The sequence below is a fragment of the Paramisgurnus dabryanus genome, chromosome 6 (assembly GCF_030506205.2).
Source record: "Paramisgurnus dabryanus chromosome 6, PD_genome_1.1, whole genome shotgun sequence".
Classification (NCBI taxonomy): Eukaryota; Metazoa; Chordata; class Actinopteri; order Cypriniformes; family Cobitidae; genus Paramisgurnus; species Paramisgurnus dabryanus.
In genome coordinates this window covers 32,410,231-32,433,744 of record NC_133342.1, presented here as the reverse complement: position 1 = coordinate 32,433,744, position 23,514 = coordinate 32,410,231, and the positions used below count along the sequence as shown (strand labels likewise).

The 23,514-nt window shown below is 35.8% G+C and overlaps 2 protein-coding genes across 2 annotated transcripts; both read right to left on the bottom strand.

Annotated features, from left to right (window-relative positions):
- Positions 1 to 478: 478 nt before the first annotated feature.
- On the bottom strand, positions 479 to 4,195 carry cacybp (calcyclin binding protein). Its single transcript, XM_065276618.2, has 6 exons — positions 4,046 to 4,195; positions 3,551 to 3,764; positions 3,177 to 3,273; positions 2,396 to 2,495; positions 2,190 to 2,284; positions 479 to 945 (listed from the first exon to the last, which is right to left on the bottom strand). The coding sequence occupies exons 1-6, from the start codon at positions 4,061 to 4,063 to the stop codon at positions 780 to 782; spliced, it is 690 nt and encodes a 229-aa protein (XP_065132690.1). The 5' UTR covers positions 4,064 to 4,195; the 3' UTR covers positions 479 to 779.
- Positions 4,196 to 7,301: 3,106 nt separating this feature from the next.
- Positions 7,302 to 10,278, bottom strand: mrps14 (mitochondrial ribosomal protein S14). The gene is made up of 3 exons (XM_065275528.1): positions 10,145 to 10,278; positions 9,398 to 9,562; positions 7,302 to 7,716 (listed from the first exon to the last, which is right to left on the bottom strand). The coding sequence occupies exons 1-3, from the start codon at positions 10,211 to 10,213 to the stop codon at positions 7,534 to 7,536; spliced, it is 417 nt and encodes a 138-aa protein (XP_065131600.1). The 5' UTR covers positions 10,214 to 10,278; the 3' UTR covers positions 7,302 to 7,533.
- Between the last annotated feature and the right edge of the window lie 13,236 nt (positions 10,279 to 23,514).

Here is a 23,514-nt window from a genome sequence, read left to right as displayed (position 1 = left end):
GAAGGATAGAAAGGCAATCATTGAAAAAAAATAAAAAGCAAAAACTTAGAATAAATAAATAAACAAATAAACATAAGGTCTCATACAATGTATTTACATCGCAAGGATAAAGAAAAATGACGTCATGTCTGAATGAAAGATGAACAGATAAACTCGCGGTTTCATGCGCCCTCTGGCGGATAGCAAACAACAAAGAAAGGCGTCTGTTTTATTATGGTAGTTTATAAAACGCCAATCTTTAAAATATAGATTATATTTTATAATAGTATTATTTAATCTTAGGTTTTAAATGATCAAAATGAATGTAACCAACACTAGTTTCCTCAATGTCCAATATGCTTTACAGAGTTTTTAGATGCAGTGTTTCCTATCTAATAACTTAATTCATCTTTCATGCATCTTAATTTCATATAACAGCAATATTTCATATAATTATGGGTCATTAGGCATAGGCACAATGAAAATCAGCGATGATAAATTAATTTTCCGTTTTTTCATTTATTTTAATTTTACATTGTGAAGGCATACAGTCCTTGCAGGTGCAATATTGCAACAGATTGAAAATGAACCGAACATTTGTTGACTCTATTACAAATGTAACAACATCAAATTATGTCAGCTGTCTAAACAACTACAGGAATGGAAACATTTGATCATATCATTCATTAACAAAACATTGTAAAAAAAAAATACATAAAATAATCTTCAAAATATTGGAATAACATGTACATTGCAGTCGAGCTGAGGTGCTCGTTGTTAAAGCATATGAGGGAGCCGACTCAAGCCGAGAAGTCAAACTCATCTCCTTTAGCCTTCTTCTCCTGAGACTCAACCCAGGCCTTGTTGATAGTACGCTTCATCTCATCATCTCCATCGGTGTAGATCTTCTTTAGCACATTCATCAGCCCCGCACTTGGATCAGCATTCTCATCCATATTAGGTTTGCTGCAAGACAAGTCACCATGCAATTACCTTTTCAGACTTTGACATTATACAAAATTTCTATTGGCAAACAATGTCGAAAGATAGCTGGAGCATTACAGATGGCAATGCATTTTACAGTTATTGTACACATGATATCATTATATTACTTTTACATTTATGCATTTATTCAGACGTTTGGCGACTTACAGTGCATTGAATATTTTGTATGTGTGTTCTCTGGGATCAAATGCATGACCTTTGCATTACAAATGTAATGCTTTAGGTGAGCTACAGAAACTATTGAGCTGCTTGTGCTCATACACAACTACTACATTATTGACATGTTGAGATAAACATGACAAGTTTGCATGAAAAAAGTCTTAATCAACAAATTATACTAGAATTGTTTATGTATCTTACAATTTATACATTCTGCCGTTTTGTAGTGCATAATTAGTACCAGATATTAATATACATATAAAAATATAATTTCTTTGTACAAGTAATTCTGTAAAAGTAAACTTATAATCTAGCTTTTATACACTTTAAAAAAATAAATAAAGACATAGTAGAGACTAGGCCTGTGTTCAATTATTAATTATTATTACACGGCTCTCTGGAATGCTTGATTCTGATTGGTCAGTTGAGACATTTGCAGGTTCGTTCTTTTCAAATAATAACCGCTCCAAAATAATAACGCATAGCCGGACTACTTGCACGAGTAAAATCGCTCCGCGCCACTAAAGATCAATAAAGATTACTGTCTGTTTGGCGCCATCTTGTGACAAACACTCGACAACTACGACAAGACACGGAGAGCTTACGGAGACTGAACTTGACAAAATAGAGCATGACAGCTACGAAGCCAACACACAAAAAAATACAGAATGGGCATTAAAACTTCTCAAAGACTGGTTAAAGAGAAAAAAATGGAGACAGACAAGTATGAAGCAGAGCATCTTAATAAGGTATTACGATCATTTTATGCATCTGTGCAAAGTTTCGCGGAAGGATAAAAATGTTAATTTAAAACAAATATACAAATAAAATGTTTCAAATTCATATTCATGTTCAGTTTTTTTTCTTATGTGGCAAGTAGCCGTGTAATAAGCGGGATAATGTAGAGGCAGCCGGTAGTTATTGGGAAATAAGCCCCTTCAGTGTGATACAAGACCCTCCGCTTCGCGTCGGGTCCTGATCACACTGTCGGGGCTTATTTCCCAATAACTACCGGCTGCCTCTACATTATCCCTTACTTAACTTACTCTTTCTCTTTAGATTGTTTTTCTACTTGTGTCAGACAGTCCCATTTCTTTGTTGACTTCTTCTTGCACATGATAAGAACCATGTCTGTTTTAATCTGTAAACAAAACCCATTCACAACAGTGTTTTTATTCATCTACCAAATGCATAAAAAACAATCAATATTCGAATACATTATAAAACAACAATAATATAGGAGATGACTAACCTTTTTACTGCTCTCTGTTACAACGATGGGATATAAAAGGTTGTTGACTGTCATTTGATGGTTCTTTCCATCCAGATCTTTGACAAGAACAATGAAACCTCTGGAAAAACAAAAGAGCAATGTGTACTTTAGCATTGAGAATACCATATACATTGTAGAGCGTTAGATATGCTTAATCTATAAGAATTTAGATTAGGTGTAACTTGACATTGACAGAGAGGTTTGGTCTAGGCAAGGCATAGTATAAATCACAACTTACTTTTCAGAAATCATAGGCAAAAAGCAAACTAGTACAACAATTATAACAGTACTGTAGGCTGCCACCACCTTTGATGTTTTAGAATAGATGGTTTAATGACCATCCATATTTCGTTTTTACTCGATACAAACAAAAGATATGTATACAAAATGTAAAAATTCCACAATTTTCAGAACAAAATGGCTTCTTCTGGCAAACATCAGTATTGAGTCTGACTTCTCTTGGCTCTAAACACATCTCGAACTCTTTAAAAGTCCTTAAATCACTGCAATAGATTTAGAATAAGGATTTCATTGAATTAAGTTTAATAGAGCCTGCAGGTTCTTGCTATTGCTCAGGTGTAAGGAAAGGTCACACTAAATACTTCACACTTAAACTTGAATGTGTTTTTACTACTACATAAAATTTTCAGTATTTTTAGGTTGTATTCTAATAAAGAGATTGAGAAATAATTATACAGATGTTGACACAGAACTGTATGTTTCCATGATTGACAAAAATGCTATAATTCATTCAACGTACCTCTCTGTGAAACTGGTCTCAACATTTTCAGCTGGAATTGTATGTACCCCTTTTAGTGTGATGTAGATTTTGACAAATTTTTCAGATTGGTCCCACCCTAAATAAGAAAAACAATGACATTTAAACGGGCTCTTAATAGGAGAGTTAATGCACATCTCAAACTTTTTCGGCGTGCATCCCTTTGTGCCCCCCGCCAAAGAAATCAATGACATAAAACATTCTAAAACTTAAAATTAGCACAGATTTGAGCATATTTTAATGCATTTTATAAAATGTCCCAATACTGGGGTCCCCCTGGCACAATTTCACACCCCCCAGTTTAAGAACCATTACATTTAGATCAAAGATGAGTGTCTACAGATATGAACACACACCGTAGTTATTAATTTTCACGGTGTATCCCTTAAGTGCTGTATCTCTAGTCTCTCCAGAGTCTTTTTTGGCTTGTTGCTCTTTTATTTGTCTCTTGTGTGTGAGCTCTTTCTCGATCTTCTTCTGCTCTTGTATTAACACGTCCTTCACACGCTGTCGTTCACATTTCTCCAGCAAACTCGTGATCTCTTTAGCATCACTCTCAAGACCGCTGATCTACAGACACAAAAGTTAAGATCCAACGTCAAGACAGCACAAGTGATATCTTCCAGCCAGCATCATTGACAGTTATGTAAGAGGAGGAATTTAGGAATTTTTATTTTACAAAATAAAAACATGATCTTGATCAGCAGACTCGTGAAAGAAGACTTAAATTCAAACTGATAAGCTATTTATGACAACATTTGAGATCTGCAGTAACTTACAATGAAAACAGAGACATTGCAAAGCACTTAAGGTCTTAACCATGAAAGAAGCATAAAAACAGTGCATTTTACCACTTCATTGATATCCATCACTGCCTTTATCCGAAAGAAATCGTATGAAAACTGTTTATAAAGTATTTACTGATTTAAAGAACGTGAACTCTACTGACACTACGCGTCCCTCTGAACTGCATGAAGCGTCGTTTCTAGAAAGATTCTTGATTTCCGGGTCGTCATTTCAAAATAAAAGTCAAGTGTTAAAATAAAAGTATTTCAGTATTCTCTGATTACATTTTCTTTGACTCATTTAGCAGACTTTTTTATCTCATCCAAAACAAACGAGAGAGCATTTAACATTTACAAAACTATGTTCACAAGTAGGAATGCATGTGTGGCTAAGTTAACGCCGTCTATATGATACTTAGGAAATTTGAGTTTTTTAACAAATAAATAAATAAATAAAAAAGAACAAATATTTTGTGTTTAAAAAACATTTAATTTTTTTTCTAAAAGCTTAAAAATAAAATAAAAAAAAAAAAAAAAAAAACACTTGAAAATTAAATGAATGATAATAACAAACAGAAATTGTGATAACGGACCGTGTTACAGTTGTCAGATCATACAAGTAATTTAACCCTCACAACTCCCTAGTTTCAACTTTACACTAAGGGTCTTTGAATTTATTGCATATATTTAATAAAATTATTACTTTTAATTATACAAATATGTATCACGTTTTGTTTACTTTTCCTCTATACATTAATGCTGTGTTTTGTGAGATATGTACTTCTGTACCCATCAACCACACAATTCCCCAACATTTTTATGACAAAAAAAATCACTTAAATGATGATCAAAATTTTGTTTCTGGATATTGATCTAGGTGTTGAACTCTGCCATCTGCTGGTTACGGATAAACCTAAATGATTACAGTTTAAGAAAGAAATTGCTTTGACCAGCAGAGGGCCGTAGAGAACCATTCATTTTTTTTAACTAAGGAAAATTTGACTGGGTCATATTGACCCCTAGGAGCTTATAAGGGTTAACACTAAATAAGCTTCCAGTATTGATCACATGTTTATAAATAGATTAGAACTTTGCTCAAATGGCCTATCTGTGCAAATTGGTTGTAGTGACCATAATCTTATTGCAATTGTAAGGAAAAGAAAAGTTCCTAAATTGGGTCCAAAAGTAATAATGAAAAGGTCAATTAATTACAAGATGAAAATGATGTTAGAACTGCAAATTGGTCAGAGGTAATTCTACAAAAGGATCCAGAGATTTTAAGCATTTCAGCTTTTTGACCAAATTTTTATGACAATTGTAGAAAATCATGCACCAATAAAAAATGTACTGTTAGAAATGTCAACACCCCGTGGTTGGATCAAGAATTAAAAGATCTTATAAAGGAAAGAGATCAAGCTTAACGAGTTTCAATTACATCTAAAGTCAAATCTGACTGTCAAATATTGTACATTTAGAGGCCTATTACAAAAAAAAATAAATGCTGAAATAAAACATGGAGCTTTATATTTAAGAAAGTTAGTGATTCTAAAGCTGAATTGTTTTTGATGAATTGTTAAGATAAACCACCTTGGGTTGACTATCTTGAATATAAATTGCTTAAACCAATAATTACAATCATTGCTCCTATTATTGATCATATAATTAATATGTTTTAAGGAGAATATATGTTTGCAATCTTGGAAAATATGTAAAGTTGTACCAATACCTAAAAAAATTTCTTTCTCTGGATAAAATAGTAAACCAATAAGTTTATTATCAATTCTTGGTAAAATACTGGAGAAAATAGTTCATGAACAGAATAGATTCAGTCTTACTTTTTAAATAATGATTTAATTACAAATTCTCAGCATGCATATAGAGAAAAATACTTGACAGCCACTGCTCTGACTCAAGGACCACTGGTTCAATGATACAGAAGAGAGGAAAATAATAGGTGTTGAAATGCTTGATTTCACTGCAGCATTTGATATGACTGACCACGACTTACTGTTAAAAAAATGGAATATCGTGGTTTTTCACAAACTGCATTGGTATGGATGGAAAGTTATTTGACAGACAGAAGACAATTAGTTTATTTTGGAAGTTTTTCAAAAGTATGGGTTGTAGAACATGGCGTACCTCAAGGAAGTTGTCTTGGGCTGCTCCTTTACACAATCTTTACCAATGATCTTCCATCTGTTTTAGATAAAGCAAGCATATCAATGTTTTCTGATGATTCTACTATATATTTAGCAGGAACTGATATTGGGAATTTAAATACAAAATTACAAAGAGAGTAACAGTCAGTGGTGGACTGGATTAGAAGTAACAAATTGATTCTTAAACCAAAACATAAACTCAGTATAGACCAAAAACCTCTAGAGCAAAGAGAAGAAAGAGGCTAAACTTTTGGGAGTAATGAGAGATATTAAATTATGTTGGGATATGCATGCATGTTCAGAAATTGTTAATTAAAATGGGAAACACTTTTTCTGTTATTAAAAGGTGTGCAAAATATTTTATACCACAGACCATTAAACGAGTATAATGCTTGTTTTTTCACACCTTGATTATTGCTCTGTGGTTTGGTCTAGTACTTCAACAACTAATATAAAAAAATGACAAGTGATTCAGAATAAAGCAGAACGTGTGTCTCTTTCTTGTGGGTTTAGATCAAATGTTAATAAAATGCATGACAGCCTTTCATGGTTTAAAGTTAAAAACAGATTTGTGTATTCACTAATGGTTTTTTTTATATAAAGTTATAACAAATAAAACACCTGCTACCTTATATGCAAAATTATCATTCGGTACTACTGATACACATCATTATCCAAAAAGGCATGCAATAGAAGGTAATTTTATTTTGCCTATAGTGAAAACCAAATCAATTCACAGTTCAGTTAGGTACAGAGCTATGTGTGAATGGAATTCTCTCCCAAATACTATCAAACAACAAAATACTTATCATGGTTTTAAAATATCATTGAAGAAATATTACCTAAATATTTCAATATTTAACATTAATTAAGAGAGATTCTGGTAGAGGTTACTTGTTATTTTATTTTTGATTGAGATCTACTCAGAGATTTATTTTTATTGTGTCAAATGTTTTAAATGTGTGTAATTTGATGTGATGTGCGTAATGTGCAGATGTGGTAAATGTATTGTCAACTTAAATATTTGACAACTTAAGTAATTCTCAAGAATTGCACTTTACAAAGTTATAATTTATCTTAAAAATGTACTTATTTTTTGTTTTAGGAACTTTTCTATCAATCCAGTCTTAAACTACAGCAAATAAAGTCATGAAACACAAAAGTTGCATCAACATAATAATTTATTGTATGCTTCATGTTATAACACATTAAACAAACCATATGAATACAAAAAGCAGAATTTATCTAGTTCGAAAAAAGTGACAAGATGTTTGTTGGTTGTGGTGTTAAAGTCAATACTATACATCACAATGTATTGTTTTCAAAAGATAGAACTAGGTCCAGTTTATTCTGAGGGTGTAATGTCCATTATATAACCAGTGGGTTGTTATTGTGTTACCACATTGATCGCTGTATCCCAGACATCTGGTTGTGGTCTGCTAAATGGCGAAAAACAATTCGGCTAAGACGCCACCTGCGTTTAACTCCACGTGGACGTGATGTCATCACACACCTGTTGCGAATGCGCACTGGACAACTGTCTCGAGGCAGTGCAGCGATTTCTTTATCAGCTATTTCCTATAAAAAAATTGAAATTAAAATTATTCATATCAGATAACACAAGACAAAAAACTCATTTCTTCATGGTCCACACAAAACATAATGAACTCAATAGGTTAAAATGAGTATTACAAGTTGGGATTTTTTAAAGAGGACATTTCACAAGACTTTTAAGATGTAAAATAAATCTTTGGTGTCCCCAGAGTACATGTGTGAAGTTTCAGCTCAAAATATCATACAGATCATTTATTATAGCATGTTAAAATTGACACTTTGTAGGTGTGAGCAAAAATGTGCCGTTTTTGGGTGTGTCCTTTTATATGCAAATGAGCTGATCGCTGCACAAAATGGCAGTGCCGTGGATTACCAAAACTAAAACTAAAAGTTACTGGGTTGATTTTTACACATTTTCTAGGTTGATAGAAGCACTGGTGAGTCAATTATAGCACTTAAACATGGAAAAAGTGTAATTTAATATATAGAAAATATTTAATGTGTTTTTATAGGTTTCAGTAGTACAAGTAATAAAGTATTAGTCCTAAAGCATACAAGTCTTCAAAAGATGTACTGTTTAGATTACAATGGCAGATGGAAATTCAGCAATTACTTTAACAACATTAAGTAAATATGATGATAATGGACAACTACTGTGTGTACAGTATACTACTGTGGGTTTATAACATGCAATTCTTAAAAGAAAAGTTAAGTGAACAATCTTAAGCTGCGTTCACACCAAATGCAAAGCATTGCGTTCCTCGTTCTAGATTACTCATGGGATTTATCTTTGTGTCATGCAAATTAATCATTAATATATTTAGTGAATTATTCATATATTTTCGCGTTTGAGGTGAATAGTGTGTTTTGCAGCAATTGCGCCGGCCCAATTCGTATCATTCGCATTACCCCGCACAAGTTCACTAGTTGCGGTTTTTGCATTGACTTTGTATGTAATCTACTCCTGCAAATCGTCGAGTTTGCGTTTGGTGTGTACGCCCTATTAGCTGTTCCAAATTTTCTCTATTAAAAATAGAAAAAGGAAACAATCTGTATATTTTTTTTTATATTTACAGTGTACACACAATAATAGTTCACATTGACTCTTAAACTCAAAATATGAAATAAAGGATCATATACAAATAATAAAAAATCCATATCCATAGATAAATAAATCGCAACTAATCGTTTGCAGAATAAAAGTCTTTGTTTAGGTAATATGTGTGTGTGGGTGTGTGTGTATAATATTTTTTTAATATATTATAAACACACACATGCGTATATGTGTGTGCATATAAGAAATATTTACATGTATATAATATAAAATTATATAGACAAGTATGAATACTATTTTATATATATATATATATATATATTTTTTTTTTTCCTTTAATTTATACATGCATGTGTGTGTATTTATATATACATAATAAACACAATAGACACATATATTTGATGTAAACAAAAAGTTTTATTCTGCAAACAATTAGATGTGATTAATCGTTAAGCAGAATAAAAGGTTTTGTAAAAGAGACAGAATATGCATTTAGGTCAAAATTACATTATAGGTCTAGATAGGAGTAAAAAATATTTAGTCCAAATGTTTGTGTGAATTATCTTTTGGTTTGGTTTTATAAAAGATATATAAAAGCATGGGTTAAGTAACAAAAAATTGAGTCTACAGAATACAGATTTACAAACATACCTGCAATTCTTTTGGCAAAATAGTATTTTTTCTAATGGCATTAATACGCAGTCTTGTATCTGCATACTCAAATGCCATTTGTCTCCTTTTCACATCCCTTAACATCCTCCAGTCAACATAATAACCTCTGAACTGCTCCACTATTCCCAATGAACTTCTGTAGGCCTGAAAACAACAAAAATGACAACTTTAAAATCTGTAAAGAGCAGTAACAACACGATTAATGCTTTAACTAATGTCTGCAGCTCAGTAACTAGAGCACTGTGTCAGCAGCAGCGCACTAATAAATTGTATAGCTTGAATGTAATGTAATTCACTTTGGATAAAAGCATTTGCCAAATGCATAAATGAGCGTTTAGACTCACTAATGTTCCCGTCATTTGCCTTAATATAAATCGGTACTCACCTTATGACAAAAACATTGAAAAGACAAAAGTCTACGTCGTTTACGTTTATTCATTTAGCAGACGCTTTTATCCCAAACAAATAAGGGAGAATGCAATATTTTGTCAGTGAGCTAACAATAACTTTAGTCTACAAACACGTAAACAGATCTCTGTAACAGTAAGACTTCTTTTCACTAGACGTGAACATTAAATGTCACTTGTTCCTCTTGGTGCAACACAGAGCCTAACGGGATCACTATCAACACACACACACACACACAGATATAAAAACACTGCAATGACAAAATACTAATACACCACTATATAAATCGTGACAGAATCAGTGAAAGTGAGCTTTTACCTGTCTACAAAACGGCAATGATGACTGCAGAAAGCCCATGCCCGTGCTGAAGATCCTGCACGCAGCCATGTTGACACGCGATTAACCTTGACGCTCGTCTGCAGGGTGAGAATTGAGTTCAGCAGATCATTACTGCCACCTAGGGGTTTGACTGTATACTGTACGTGATGGAAATAAGGCATTTAAACAGCAGATATTTTCAAAGATAGAGAGACTTAATAAGAAGAGGCACACATTTAAAAAATATTTTTTTTCACAGCTAAATAGCAGCTTCTTGTGTTTATGCATGTGGCACAATCGAACTCTACCAATTGCGTTCTGTTGCTTTTTAATTTACTGTTGCCCTTTCATTACATGACATCTGCATTGTCATCTGTTGTAGGCTACTCATCTATCATTACTACAAGACAAATCCCCTTTATTCAAATCATAAAACAATGTAAAGGGCAGACAACAACAAAAATAGCAACCAAACAATCCACTTATGTGCTTTTCTCTGCATGATATTGGTTAGAGGCATTCATAAAAACTGTGCTAGTAAATTCCTGTAAAATTTCCCAAGCAATCAGTAGATACCAGGAGATGTTCTCAGAAAAATACTAACATATGTCAAATTACACAACTTTACAGTGAAGATCCACTGTGTAAATTTCAGTAGGAAACAGTCAGGAGTCTAGACACAGAAGGCCTACATGTACAGTATATGTGTCTTAAGTATATACACATTCTTATAACACATGACAGATTAAGAGTCCAAACATGCCTTAAGCCAATAGAATTGAACATTTAGTTTATAACACAAAGTACTTCACAAAATTTTGTGAAACATGAACTGCAAGCTCTCCTGGCCTTCCAATGGTCTATTAAACCACTCCATTGGTTCAGAATGCAACAGTTTGTCTCATCTTCCTAATAGTATCCAACTGCAGCCCCGCAGCACCCACGATTCACATGATTCAGGCCTTCCGTCTCAGGCAGTAATGTGCGAGCCTGCAGCAGACCTTTTATGAGACACGCTGGAATGCGTGAAATTATTAAAACATTACAGACACGGTAGGCTAAGTTGCTTGAGATTTTTCTGTTATTATGCCATGAACAATCACTATATATATATTAGGTGAAGATTTTATAGTAGCCACTTGTACCGATTGTGTGAACATCTGTCACATTTTATTTTTAAACATTAAACCTATTGTCTTTTAATAATACATTCAAATTAAACTTTACCTGTGTTTTTTGTGTTGAAATGTTTGTTCATATAAAAGTTCCACTTAGTTAAGATTTATCTGAATTCTAAAAAATAAAGTTTGACATTAAACTTTTAAACCCTACAATGATGTTGCATAGTTAACTACATGAAAACAAAGAACGCCACAAAAACGGTTAGTTGAACATCACTTCCAGCCTGAGATGGGTGGCCTGGATTGTATGGCCTGAAATGTGGGGCACTGTGGGGCTGCAGCTGGATATATCTCAATCTTCCAGGAGCCCAAAAGGTTTGAAATGTAACACCGTTCTTCATCTCTCTCAATAGGCTTTATGTCCAGCTGCACTACTTCCTGAACTTCAGCCAGCTCCTTGTTTCCTGTCTGCCATTATTGGACAAACTGATTAATCCAGGTGTGTCTGATTTTTGTTGTTGTTGTGACTACTGAGGTCAGGCACACCTGGATTAATCAGTTTGTTTGTGACTACTGAGGTCAGGCACACCTGGATTAATCAGTTTGTCCAATAATGGAAGACATGAAACAGTGCAGCTGGGCATAAAGCCTATTGGCAACTGATTGATGTCACTACCTCTCTCCCTTACAGAACATTTACTGGGTCAGCACCGGCATACTTTTACACCTTCATACATTCCTACCTACACCCCATCCAGACCCTTATGTTTAGCACGTTCCCGCTCATTTTCCTTAATTTCTCCCTGCTGGTGGAATGATCTTCCTGTTGCAATCCAGTCAGCCACATCTCTTGCAACATTCAAAAAAATACTTGATATATAAATATTGACTGCATTTCTATCTTTATTAAAAAAAAAACCCACTAAGACTCTCTTTTTCTCTCAACAGGTATTGTTTCTGAAAAGAGTGAAACCTTGTAACTTGGTATAAGCACTTTTTGTATTATTGCCTTCCTATGACAAATGGCTTTATCGTCTCCTAAGTCGCTTTGGATAAAAGTGTCTGCTAAATGCTTAAATGTAAATGTAAATAAGCTAAATATGTCTACTGTAATTATGCATTATTACACAGATCTCTGGAGGACTTGTGTCTTATTGGTCAGTGGTAAAATTTCAAGATCTTCTATAACTGATAAAAGAACGCTCATCGGTGTTCTGTGCACAGGGAGAGACTCATATATACTGTAAACCAGCAGTGTACATTTTTATACATAAAATGATTTTGCTGTGTGTAAGTGAAGTAAAATGTACTTATTACAAATTAATGAAGAGGCATCATTAACATGACATTACAAGAATGAATAATGTTCACCACAGTTCTATTCCTGGTAATTAATACATTAACTAACAATTAACAAACAGGTCACTTTGTACTTTATCAACATTTGCAAAAGATTGTGTGATCAAAAATGATCAACTTTAAATAAATGACTTATTTCAGTTCAGTATCAGCAACCAGGGTTTAAATCATTTAGGATCAAACTGTGTTCCTATTAGATTTGCATGAGCTACTTGGGTGGGTCATTCATTCTAACGTCACTAAATCAGGCCTTGAAAGGCAGAATTTGAAACATTGTGAAAGCCAGATGAATTATTCTGCCGAAATTGAATTAGAGTGTTTCTCTAAGCCATTTCTCTTTCGTAAATTCCCACAAATTTCCCTTCAACACTTGAGATTCAGATGTTCCACACGTGTGGAGCTGCTCTGAACTCTTTTCCATATGTTGTAACAAGTGATTTGCATACACAACCTCATGATTGTTCAGTTTCCATGGTTTAGCATTGCAATCATCAACTTTCACACTATGTTATTCACAGCCATAATTATTTAATTCCATTCATTACACAGTGCTCTGGAATGCTTGATTTTGATTGGTCAGAAATGCCTGAAACTAATAACGCAGACTCATCCGGGTACCGTGAGTCATCTTGACAGGTCCAGTTTAATACTTATAAATAAATATTATATAATGATTAATAACATAGGCCTATATGAGAAAAGATTTATAAAGACCCCATGTTCATCTTGACAGAACTTCATGTCTTGGCAAAGAAGGTTTGCATTTTTTTTTTTACAAATGATACTTAAATATTTCAAATTAATGCTGTGTGTCCAATAATTTACTCCCTTACACATTTATATTTAAAGGTATAATGTAGGACTTTTAGATCTCTTGACAGAAATGCAATATACTTTATAAACACCTTCATAATGAACTGTATCGTTTTTATTACCTTATAATGAGCCATTTTTATCAACATACACCTCGGGTCACCTTACATGGAAGTCGCTGTCATGTTTCTACAGTAGCCGTAAACAGACAAACTGCTCTATAGAGCATGTTTCATCACTACGTTGTCTCAGACGACGACATGTTTGCCCTGTAGTGGCTACCGTAGCTTCTACACACTGTCAAAAATAAAGGCACACAGCCGTCACTGGGGCAGTACCCTTTAAAAAAGGTCCTAATATGTACCAAGTAGGTACAAACATGTATCTTTAAACTGCCAATATGTACCTTTGATTAGAAGTACTAATATGCACTCGTTGGGTACGAAGGGGTACCTTTTTGAAAGGGTACTGTCCCAGTGACAACTTCTGTACTTTTATTTCTGAGAGTGTATGCGTTTCAAAATTGAGGGGTGAGCTGTGGACTGAGCTGTTGGTTGCAATTCGCCATCTCACCACTAAATGTCTCTAAAACCCACACTGAACCTTTAAATCAACCTGATTGTATAGTTAAAGGTGCAGTGTGTAAATTTTAGCGGCATCTAGTGGTGAGGTTGCGAATTGCAACCAACGGCTCAGTCCACTGCTCACCCCTCACTTTTGAAACACATATGGCGCTTTTCCATTGCATAGTACCCCGCTGTTTAGTTTAGTTTGGGTCGGGTCAGCTCACCTCACTTTGGCGTGGTTAGCTTTTCCATCGAGTTTGGTATCATGTCACAGTGGGAGTGATTATAGGCGTGTCGTTACATTTGCGCTGCCTACTGCTGAGAGCGTCCTTATACATTCCCATACATTTATTTATTTCTCAGTCCGCCACAAAATTAAAATTGGCCACCACAAATAGATGTTTGCACATCGCGTTTATCACTAACGTTACCTCTATCTCACATGAAAGTTTCGGTTTAAACAACCGTGGCGTCAGTAGTTGACGCACTCCGCTGAGCCTCATTGAAGTTGCATTTAAGCATATAATGCTGACGTGCTCGTCGCGAATGTTCCGCCACAAAAGCAAGTCTGGAAAAAACTGTTATGGTGTCCTTGATTCTCAACCTGTGGATGTTTTTCATCGCTAAAAGGGAGTTTGGGAACTTAGAGCAGAGCACAGATGACAACATGTTTGCTCGAAACAGCGCAAGCTAGCACTAGGTTAAACTAATCTTTTACATTATAGTGTTGACGCTTAGTGACGATTTTCTCAGACCAATCAGTGATCTACAGTGTTTTCGGGTCACGTTTGGTATCAGCTCCGGTTGCTTGGAACCCCAACCGAGGTGGTACGAAAAAAAGTAGCAGGTACTACGTACTGCACCCAATGGAAAAGCTCCCAAAAGTAAGCTGAAACCATGGGGTACTATGCAATGGAAAAGTGGCATTAGAGAAGCTATGTAGGGCTTCTGAAGAAACATGGCGGCACAAAATAGCGACTTCCACGTAAGGGGACCCTCTTGTATGTAGATAAAAACGTCTCATTATAAGGTAATAAAAACAAAATGGTTCATTATAAAAAGGTCTTTATACACACCTGATAATATAGTTTTGTATATTATTTTGCATTTCTGTCAAGAGATCTTTCTAAAATTACACACTGCACCTTTAAAGGGGACATATCATAAATATCTGACTTTAACATGTTTAAGTGATATAATTGGGTTTGCATTTCTTTTATTAATCTAGAAAATCTGAAAAAGATCAACACCGTCACTTAATTTTGGTAAAAAATAGGTCATTGAAATTTGGCTCCTCTTGTGATGTCAGAAAGGGATAATACCACCCCTCGTTCATTTTAACAGGGTGATGGGTGCATGTGTGTGTGTGTGTGTGTGTGTGTGTGTGTGTGTGTGTATGTGTATGTGTATTAAAGCATTAATTAATTGAAAAGCCAAGAAACAAATTAACCATCACCATAATTTTATAATCTACTTATTGAAGACTTACTGTATTTACTATGTTTACCTCTGTCATTTTGATTTAACTGTACGTATTTAACTGTTCTTATTTATTCTTGGTTCTCAAAGTTGTTGTTAGTAAACAGCACCACTAATCATGTATTTTTTCGATTTATTGCCTCCTACTTGACTTGTTGGATTTCAGCCAAATTTTGTTGAATTCTGTTTTAACATTTTATTACTCTACATTGCATATATCACATTTGCTTTTAGCCTGTTATCTTCACAGGCAGCCACCCTGCTGTGAAGTCCTTTTATGACTACGTCAAGGTCTTCATGAGTTTTGGAATGTGTTGCATTGATCCCTCAGGACCGTGTCAGTCAAATAGCTGAGGACCAATGAACCCCACCACCACAGGCTATACAGTCTGTATTCTGTCGGATGTTCCTGTTACTCTGTCTCTCCTTGGGTCAGCGAATGTTTCGATCGGCTTTTCCTGTTCAACAGATGCCAAAAGCCATCGGTAGAAAAAGAGAACATCTGTCCTGACGTCCTGTTGATCTTTTATTTGAGTAAACAACAGCTCCCTGAATGACTCCTGGCGGTGTCAGTTTTATTGAAAGTTTGCCCTCTAATCTCCACGCATAAGCGTGACTGGTATTTGATTAATGTTTCATCTCTGTTGTTCACATTAGATCAAAAATGGAGACATCAGAGGTAGTAAAGCTCTCACGGCCAACCATCGCAATCCCGCTTTCCAAACATAACTGTTAATCCCATCAAACGTAGCGCAAGGACGTTTACGATGACTTACAAAACGAAAAATAAAACAATAACAGGGACATTAAGTCTCTTCAGACGTTTTTGCAGCGCCATCTGTGAAATCATTTAGAGTCGGACCACCAGGGTTAACAGGAAGTGCGTTCTGGGGCAACCTCTGCCCTTTTCCATTCAGCGGAGCGGGAACAAATATTCTGAAGCAGCAAGTCTGTAAAAGCTGAAAAGCTTCTTCTATTGAGTCCGATAATGCAGGTGGACATAACATCGAGGCGAATGTCAGCATGCGTTGGTGTTTTCGTCTCACCATTCATCAACTTTTAATAATAATTCTGGAGAAAGCTGCCATTAGATGATAGATTGCTTTATTTTCCGATGACACCATCTATTATTTTCAGCTGTACATTGCATTATTTGGATGTTGAATTCTGGTCAGCTGAAGTATAATATTTCTGCACCCACCTGAGTGGGAGGATGGGGATATCTAATTTAGACTGCTAAAGTGCTTTAGTTTTTTTATTTGATTAGATATTGTTATCCCTTTCTGGAAACATTTACACAATATCTTGTAAACTACCAATCGTAGCTATAATTTACTTTTGTGCAAGCTTGCAGGTCTTAAAATGGACCAAATCCACTTTCTGCTTTTCTGCATCCAATGAAAGTGAATGGGGACTAGTGGCTGTCAAATTCCATTGAAAAAGGTCCACAAAAGCAGCATAAATGTAATCCATATGACTTGGTGCTATATTTCAAATCTTCTGGACACGTACAATAACTTGAATGAGAAACCTAATGGAAACTTAAGTCATTTTTTGAGAAATAATCTTTGAAATCAAACTTGACAGCAGTGGCCATTCATGTCTGCCTTAGATGTGGGTGATGACAGATTTTTCATTTTTTCCTTTAATGTTAAGTGAGAAACACGTGCTATGCTGAGATGTTATACAATGTCCAGAGAGGACCTGCTGATACATAAATGTCCTTATGTTTGCTAGGTCTCATTTCATAGCATTGACAATATATACCTCTTTAAGATTAAAACTAACAATTTATCATAATGGTTTGGATAAATATTGATATGTGCGATTGAGACTATCCTTCAAAATAATGACCTAATAGTGTGTTTGTGCAAGAACCATATTACGACGTCAAGGTACGTGTAAGGGATAAGTGCCCTCTAGTGGCCCGTAGCTTATACAACCTGTGGTTATGTTTGAATGTTTTAAAACATACACATTTTATTTTTCTGCATTTGTTAATGTAGAAATAGTTTTTATAAACATTTATGGTTTTAAAGGTATTTTGGAGCTTCTTACCCCACCCTTACCCTAAACCCAACTAGTCTTTTTTGCGAATGGATGGAAACTTAGCTAATGACACCAAATGTACCTGCAATTATATAATCACCCATGTGTATGTTTAAATCATTTTATGTACATGTTTGGTTGGCTTCAATGGAGGGTGTGGCAAGCAAAAGCTGATAGCAAAGTACGTCAGTTGCAGTGGTGGCCGGTGACTTCTTTTTTTCGAGGGCACTCGATGCGAAATTCGTCACAACATGTATGTAGTCCGTCATGTATGTGGTTCCTTTTTTCAAAATATGTGTTCTGCGCTTTGAGAGATCGTGTGTGCATCACGTGTCTTGTCAAAATAAGTGCCTGCTGCAAACGCGTCTGAAGGGTTTATGATAAAAAAGACGCTCGCTTTTGCCAGACACTCGCATAATCTCATGCGTAATCAGAGTTTACTGTTAAGGGAGTGTCTTGCGTGTATAAAGACAGAACGCGGTTATGCTAATTTGAAAAAAAAAAAATCCATCCGACTCCATTGACTTTGTATTGTGAGAGGCCACCTCCTTGTCATTTCGGGCTTATAACAAAAAACAGAATAATGCCTGAAAGCGGCTGTGTGAGGTGTACAGCTAACAAGCTACAAAAAAAGAAATACGTTTTTATAAGCTGTCGACCCCAAAAAACGAGCATTTAAAGACACAAAAGTGGATCGCCGACTACGTTTCCCTCTAGTGGGTGCAGTTCTACTAATAGTAGTACTATGAAAAGTTACCTTTTTCCACTTTTGTGTTTTTAAAGCAAGCGTGCCGCACAAGCCCTGAAAAGTGAAGCCAAAACGTCTCGATCGCCCCCCAGTGACTGGTCCCAGTATGGGTCATAAACCCCGCCTTCCCCATGTTATTCAATGCGACTTGAGACCAACTAAACAATTTATTTACTTATTTGCTTCAATTATCTTTTGTCCGAAGCTGATTTCTGTCATTACTGTAGTTACGCTGATGTAAATTCAAGTGTATGTTTTTAAAATAAGTTTGTTTTTAGTTAGTAATTTAATGCTATAAAAACGGTGGTGTCACGTCATGATTGACAGCTGTGAGATGCACATTTTGCGAGACTGAGGGCGGGTCACTACTGCGCAGGACTGGTCCCGAAATCGCTACTGTGCAGACTCAAGACTCAAGAAGTCAGTGCCGTATCGGGACACTGGCGGCTTCACTTTTCACCAATGGAAGAGAGCGAACGGGCGTCGTCCATCTTTTTTTACAGTCTATGTTTTAAACGCTCGTTTTTTTGGGGGGTCGACAGCTTATAAAAACGTATTTCTGGGTTTTTTGGCTTAGCTGTACATCCTGTCACACAGCAGCTTTTAGGCATTATTCTGTTTTTTTTGTTATAAGCCCGAGATGACAAGGAGGCGGCCTCTCGCAATACAAAGTCAATGGAGACGGATTCTTTTCCCCTCGGTGGGCGTGGTTTTCAGGTTATGACGGGTTGCGCTCTGTCTCTATTTTGTGAACTCTTTTATCATAAACGGTTTTGACGCGTTTGCAGCAGGCACTTATTTTGACAAAACACGTGATGCACACAGGATCTCTCACACAGAACACATATTTTGGAAAAGGGAACCACACACATGACACCCCGAACACTTATTTTGAATTAGCGCCCCTCGTATGAGCAGTCACGAGCCGACACAGTTGGATCAATCTCAACTTGGAAGATTATTATTGTTTGTATGCAAAACAGTTACAGGACTGGCTATATAAATACAGGAAATGTCCAAATCTGCATAAATCCACACAAAGAAGTGTGTTAGAAACTGTATGAATTTGGGTGCTCTCAGCCAAGAATAACTTTTCAAAACTGTCAGACTCTATAAGTTACACATTGGCTATTGGGTATGTAATATACCTGGCAGCTTCAAGTGCCATATGGTACACTTTTCTCAAAGATTTGACCTTTATATACCTATAAAGAAAGAATGTATTTTCCAATCTTAGACCCATGCGGGCTGAAACAGCATGCTTCAAGTCAAACATCCAGTATGTGAGCGCATGAAGAGAGAACAGTGGCCAATGAGAAACAGGTGAGAAAAGACAAGCATTGCTTTCTGGGAAAAGTAGGCTTTTTGGTGGATTTAGTAAACAATGTATTTATTGACTCTGTTTGGTCTCATAAATCTAAAGCATGCAGTATAGTCTATATAGTTTTTCATGTCTTGCAAAGCAAATATAGTTTATTTGCCTCTTACGTGTACACAGATGTGCAATGCATCTTCTGGGCTACATACTACATTCTTCTGTAAGAGCATGCATGACATACGCATACAAAGTAAAAATCAAGCAGTTTGATGACGGAATTGACATCACGCGCATTGAAAGTTAGACTTTCGCGTTTGCATAAAAATGGGACTATACTTTTAGCTTTATAGTACAGAAAATTATGTTTGATTTTTAGTGAACTATTTTTTTCTGGTTGCAAATTTGTCTAAGCTGGCCTAACCTATATTTACATCTATGCATTTGGCATGCGCTTTTATCCAAAGCAACTTACAGTATAGATTTTAATCAGTATACTATATGTTTTTCCTGGGTTCAAACCCATAACCTTTGGACCTTTTACCGCAATCATTCATCTATACAGGAGCACCAATAAGTTTTGACTTTTTTATTTGTTTTAACATATGAATGCTTACAAGTAACTTCATCTGAATTTATCTGTGATGAAAGCTGTCAAAAGCCATGAGCCTTGATGGAGCAAAAAACTAAAAACAATGAAAAGAATGGCGTTCTTGAAGCTCCGTTAACGAAACCCAGTGGCACATTTTCCCTGAGAGTCCCGTCATGTTTTTTAACAACCATTAGCAGCACCGTAGAGGTCTGATTCACTGAGATGCTGTGAATGTGAAGAATCCCTTTTGTGTTGAACTTAAAGGTCACAAACACGCTGCAGTTTTTTATTGTCATGCGTATTCTTGCTCTGAGTTACAACAGCAGTCTTACTTAAGTCTGTTTGTGCGATTAGCACCATCGGTTAACTTTATAGGAAACGGCATTAATATTAATAGGGTAATATTTTCCCCCATCGTTAAGGCTAACTACGTCTCGGTTAAATGCACAAGAATTGTTTAGTTCCTCTGGACTTTCCTGGAGACCTGCTGCCAACAGTTGATCTGGAAAGATTATGAGGTTTATTATGACTCCTGTATGGAGACAGACAGATAGATGAATAGATACCGTAACCCGTAACTGGAGTCTCACACGTATGTAACTTGCAGAAGGTTAATTTGCAAAGCCTGAGACCTTATGGCTTTGATTTCAAAGTCAAATGACCTTCAAAAAAACCTAATAAAACCCAGAAGCATTCCGACAAAATATGTTTAAGTTAAGAGATTTAATTTTCCAACATAGATTTACTCCCAGCGTGCATGGTTGCATGGCCTCGGGTCTCTTCACTCCCATGCTGTCTTTAAGCAATCGCAGCGCAGTAAAGTTTTACTTCTATGTAAGTTAAGGATTTCGTTGCAAGTTATAGCTAACCGACTGTCACAAACCTCCAACAACGCTATCACCTCTCTGATCTTCACCTCTCACATGGCTCTTATTGAAATATGTCCCAGCTTCCCCACAGACTCTCGCTGTGCCTTCAACTCATAAAAAGGATCGTGAAACCCATAAGTCTGCGCTATGCCACATTTCTACTGCATTTTTGTACACAACGTTGGCGGCCAAACACATTATTCAGATCACACAAATCCTCTTCTGTAAAATGAATGATGGGTGACAACCTCATTTCATTTAAAAGTTTCATCTTGAAAAGGTGAGTTATAATCAGGGTGCGATTTGTGAAAAAAACAGAGGGGGGGATGTTTTCAGAGGCGTCGATTTCGGCGACGGTGGGTACTCACCATATTTCGTCATGAGTTATTTTGAACCCACCACTAGTTTTTACTTTTTTGACTGTTTTCAGTGGTTATGAAGAGCAATATGAGAGAGAAATTTGGTAATCATTGTCCGACCTAACAAAAATCCATTATAATATATTTTTTTTATATATATTTCTAATTAAAATATTTCTAATATTCAGAAATGCGCTCTCCGCTCACGAGCTCTGATCGGAACAAACCCGAACCTCACTGTCTGCTGAACTTGCGCAGAAACATCAAAATAACCAGCTTTTTAAAATGGTTTTAAACTAAACATTTAGACTATTTTAGCGCAAATTATGAGCTTATTGACGATTTTTTATCATTCTTGACATAATGCGTCTGTTCACAGCACATTTCAAAACATTTTAATTCATAAAAATAAATCATGAGAACATTAACTTCATCACTGCATTTGCAGGAATTGTAAAAAAATTCTTAACTCATGAAGCAGCCTAACGCAATATTTTTACACTAATAGTTTATCTTTCCCCACACATATGAACTGTGGTCATGCACAACGAAAAAACACGCAAGAATTAAATCTTGAATGGCAAAACTGTATGGCACAACGTAGTGTCAACTTAAACATATATGAACAATGTATTGATTGCAAAGTTAAACCATAACAGTAGAAACAGCTTTACTGCTGCTTTTAAAGTAATAACATTAACTTTACACCGCAATGCTGAGCTACAGTGAAATGATAGAAAAGACAGATGCATTATGTCAATTAGCCTCATTTGCGCAAACTGGACGCGCCCGCGCCTCGCTAAACGCCTCATCTGCATTTATCATGTGTCACTTCTGCCATTCTCAGTGGTGTGACTGGGACACTTACTCTGCTTGTCATCATAAACAGATTATCAGATTGTGATGTTTATTCTCGCTTTATTAATATGCGGTCATGCTGCCTTCCATCGTTTCGACACACAGCTCCATAACCATCTCGCATGTGTTGATAGGCTTTTACTCGTGAGGTGTAACCGGGTCTGTAACCAATCAGGTAGCGCCGTGGGCGGGACATTGAGCAATACAGAGAGGCTGCGCGGCAGCTGTATCAGAGCCAGCCAAAGCAGCGCATTTTAAAACAAAATTGACTTTATTCAAACCACGGATCCGTGATAAGTTTTGTGATCCGTCTCGCCACTAGTGTAGTAGCACTGATCACTTTGAGGGGGGGATAAATTTATCCCCACCGGGGATAAAAATAATTAAGCAGAGGCAGGGATACATTGACCAGAAAGGGGGAAATCCCACGCATCCCCCCCAGCAAATCGCACCCTGGTTATAATTCAATAGAGAGAAACTGGTTTGCACCTCGAACATGCGTATCTTTCAAAGATTATGATTTACAACCTGGGGAAAATGTAAAACATGCAGTGGTCAGATCCTTCTACTTTAAACAAATCATTGTAAATTATACATTTATACAGTTATTTTGGCTTCTGTAAAGTGGGGAAGAAAGATGACCACGCATAAATGTTTAAAATACACTTGTAGGAAACATTCAAATAATCATTTAAAAATACAAAACATTACCATTAACCTAATTATATGATAGATATGAAGTGTCTACACTTTAAAAAGTGAAAAGTTTGATCAACGTATAAAATTACTTCAGTTGGTAACACCTAACAAAATTTCACTTTAGTTTCACTTTAGGAGAAAATTTAAGTTGATCCAACTTTCACTTTTGAATTATTTTGTATAAAATAGGGTGTAAAAAAAGTTTTTCTTTAGTAACATAGATGGTTTCATCGGACGCACGTGCGTTGTCGCAGTTGCGCGTACTTAACTTTCGGTCTCTGTTTGTTTAATGGTCTGACTACTGTCTAAACTGAACTCTGGAACAAATATGATTTGAACTAAGGTAATCTGCTTGCTGATTATTATGCTTGTTATCAGAAATAAACTACTCTAAAAGGACTCTGTTGATATTGAGTCTTTGCAGAGTTTACCGGAAGTTATACCAGTGTTCCACAAAAGCCGTTTGTTTATGTTGTTACTGCTGAAACTGTCTATAGGCTACTTACGGTACATTCACACGGGGCGTAAGCGTTAACGCTTAAC

Coding starts and splice junctions, on each gene's coding strand:
- cacybp (XM_065276618.2), bottom strand. Junction 2,496..3,176: donor GAGACCAGTTTCACAGAGAG/GTACGTTGAATG, acceptor TTGTTTTTCCAG/AGGTTTCATTGTTCTTGTCA. Junction 2,285..2,395: donor TAACAGAGAGCAGTAAAAAG/GTTAGTCATCTC, acceptor TTTTGTTTACAG/ATTAAAACAGACATGGTTCT.
- mrps14 (XM_065275528.1), bottom strand. CDS start 10,213: ATGGCTGCGTGCAGGATCTTCAGCACGGGCATGGGCTTTCTGCAGTCA. Junction 9,563..10,144: donor CATTGCCGTTTTGTAGACAG/GTAAAAGCTCAC, acceptor TGTTGTTTTCAG/GCCTACAGAAGTTCATTGGG. Junction 7,717..9,397: donor TTTTGCCAAAAGAATTGCAG/GTATGTTTGTAA, acceptor ATTTTTTTATAG/GAAATAGCTGATAAAGAAAT.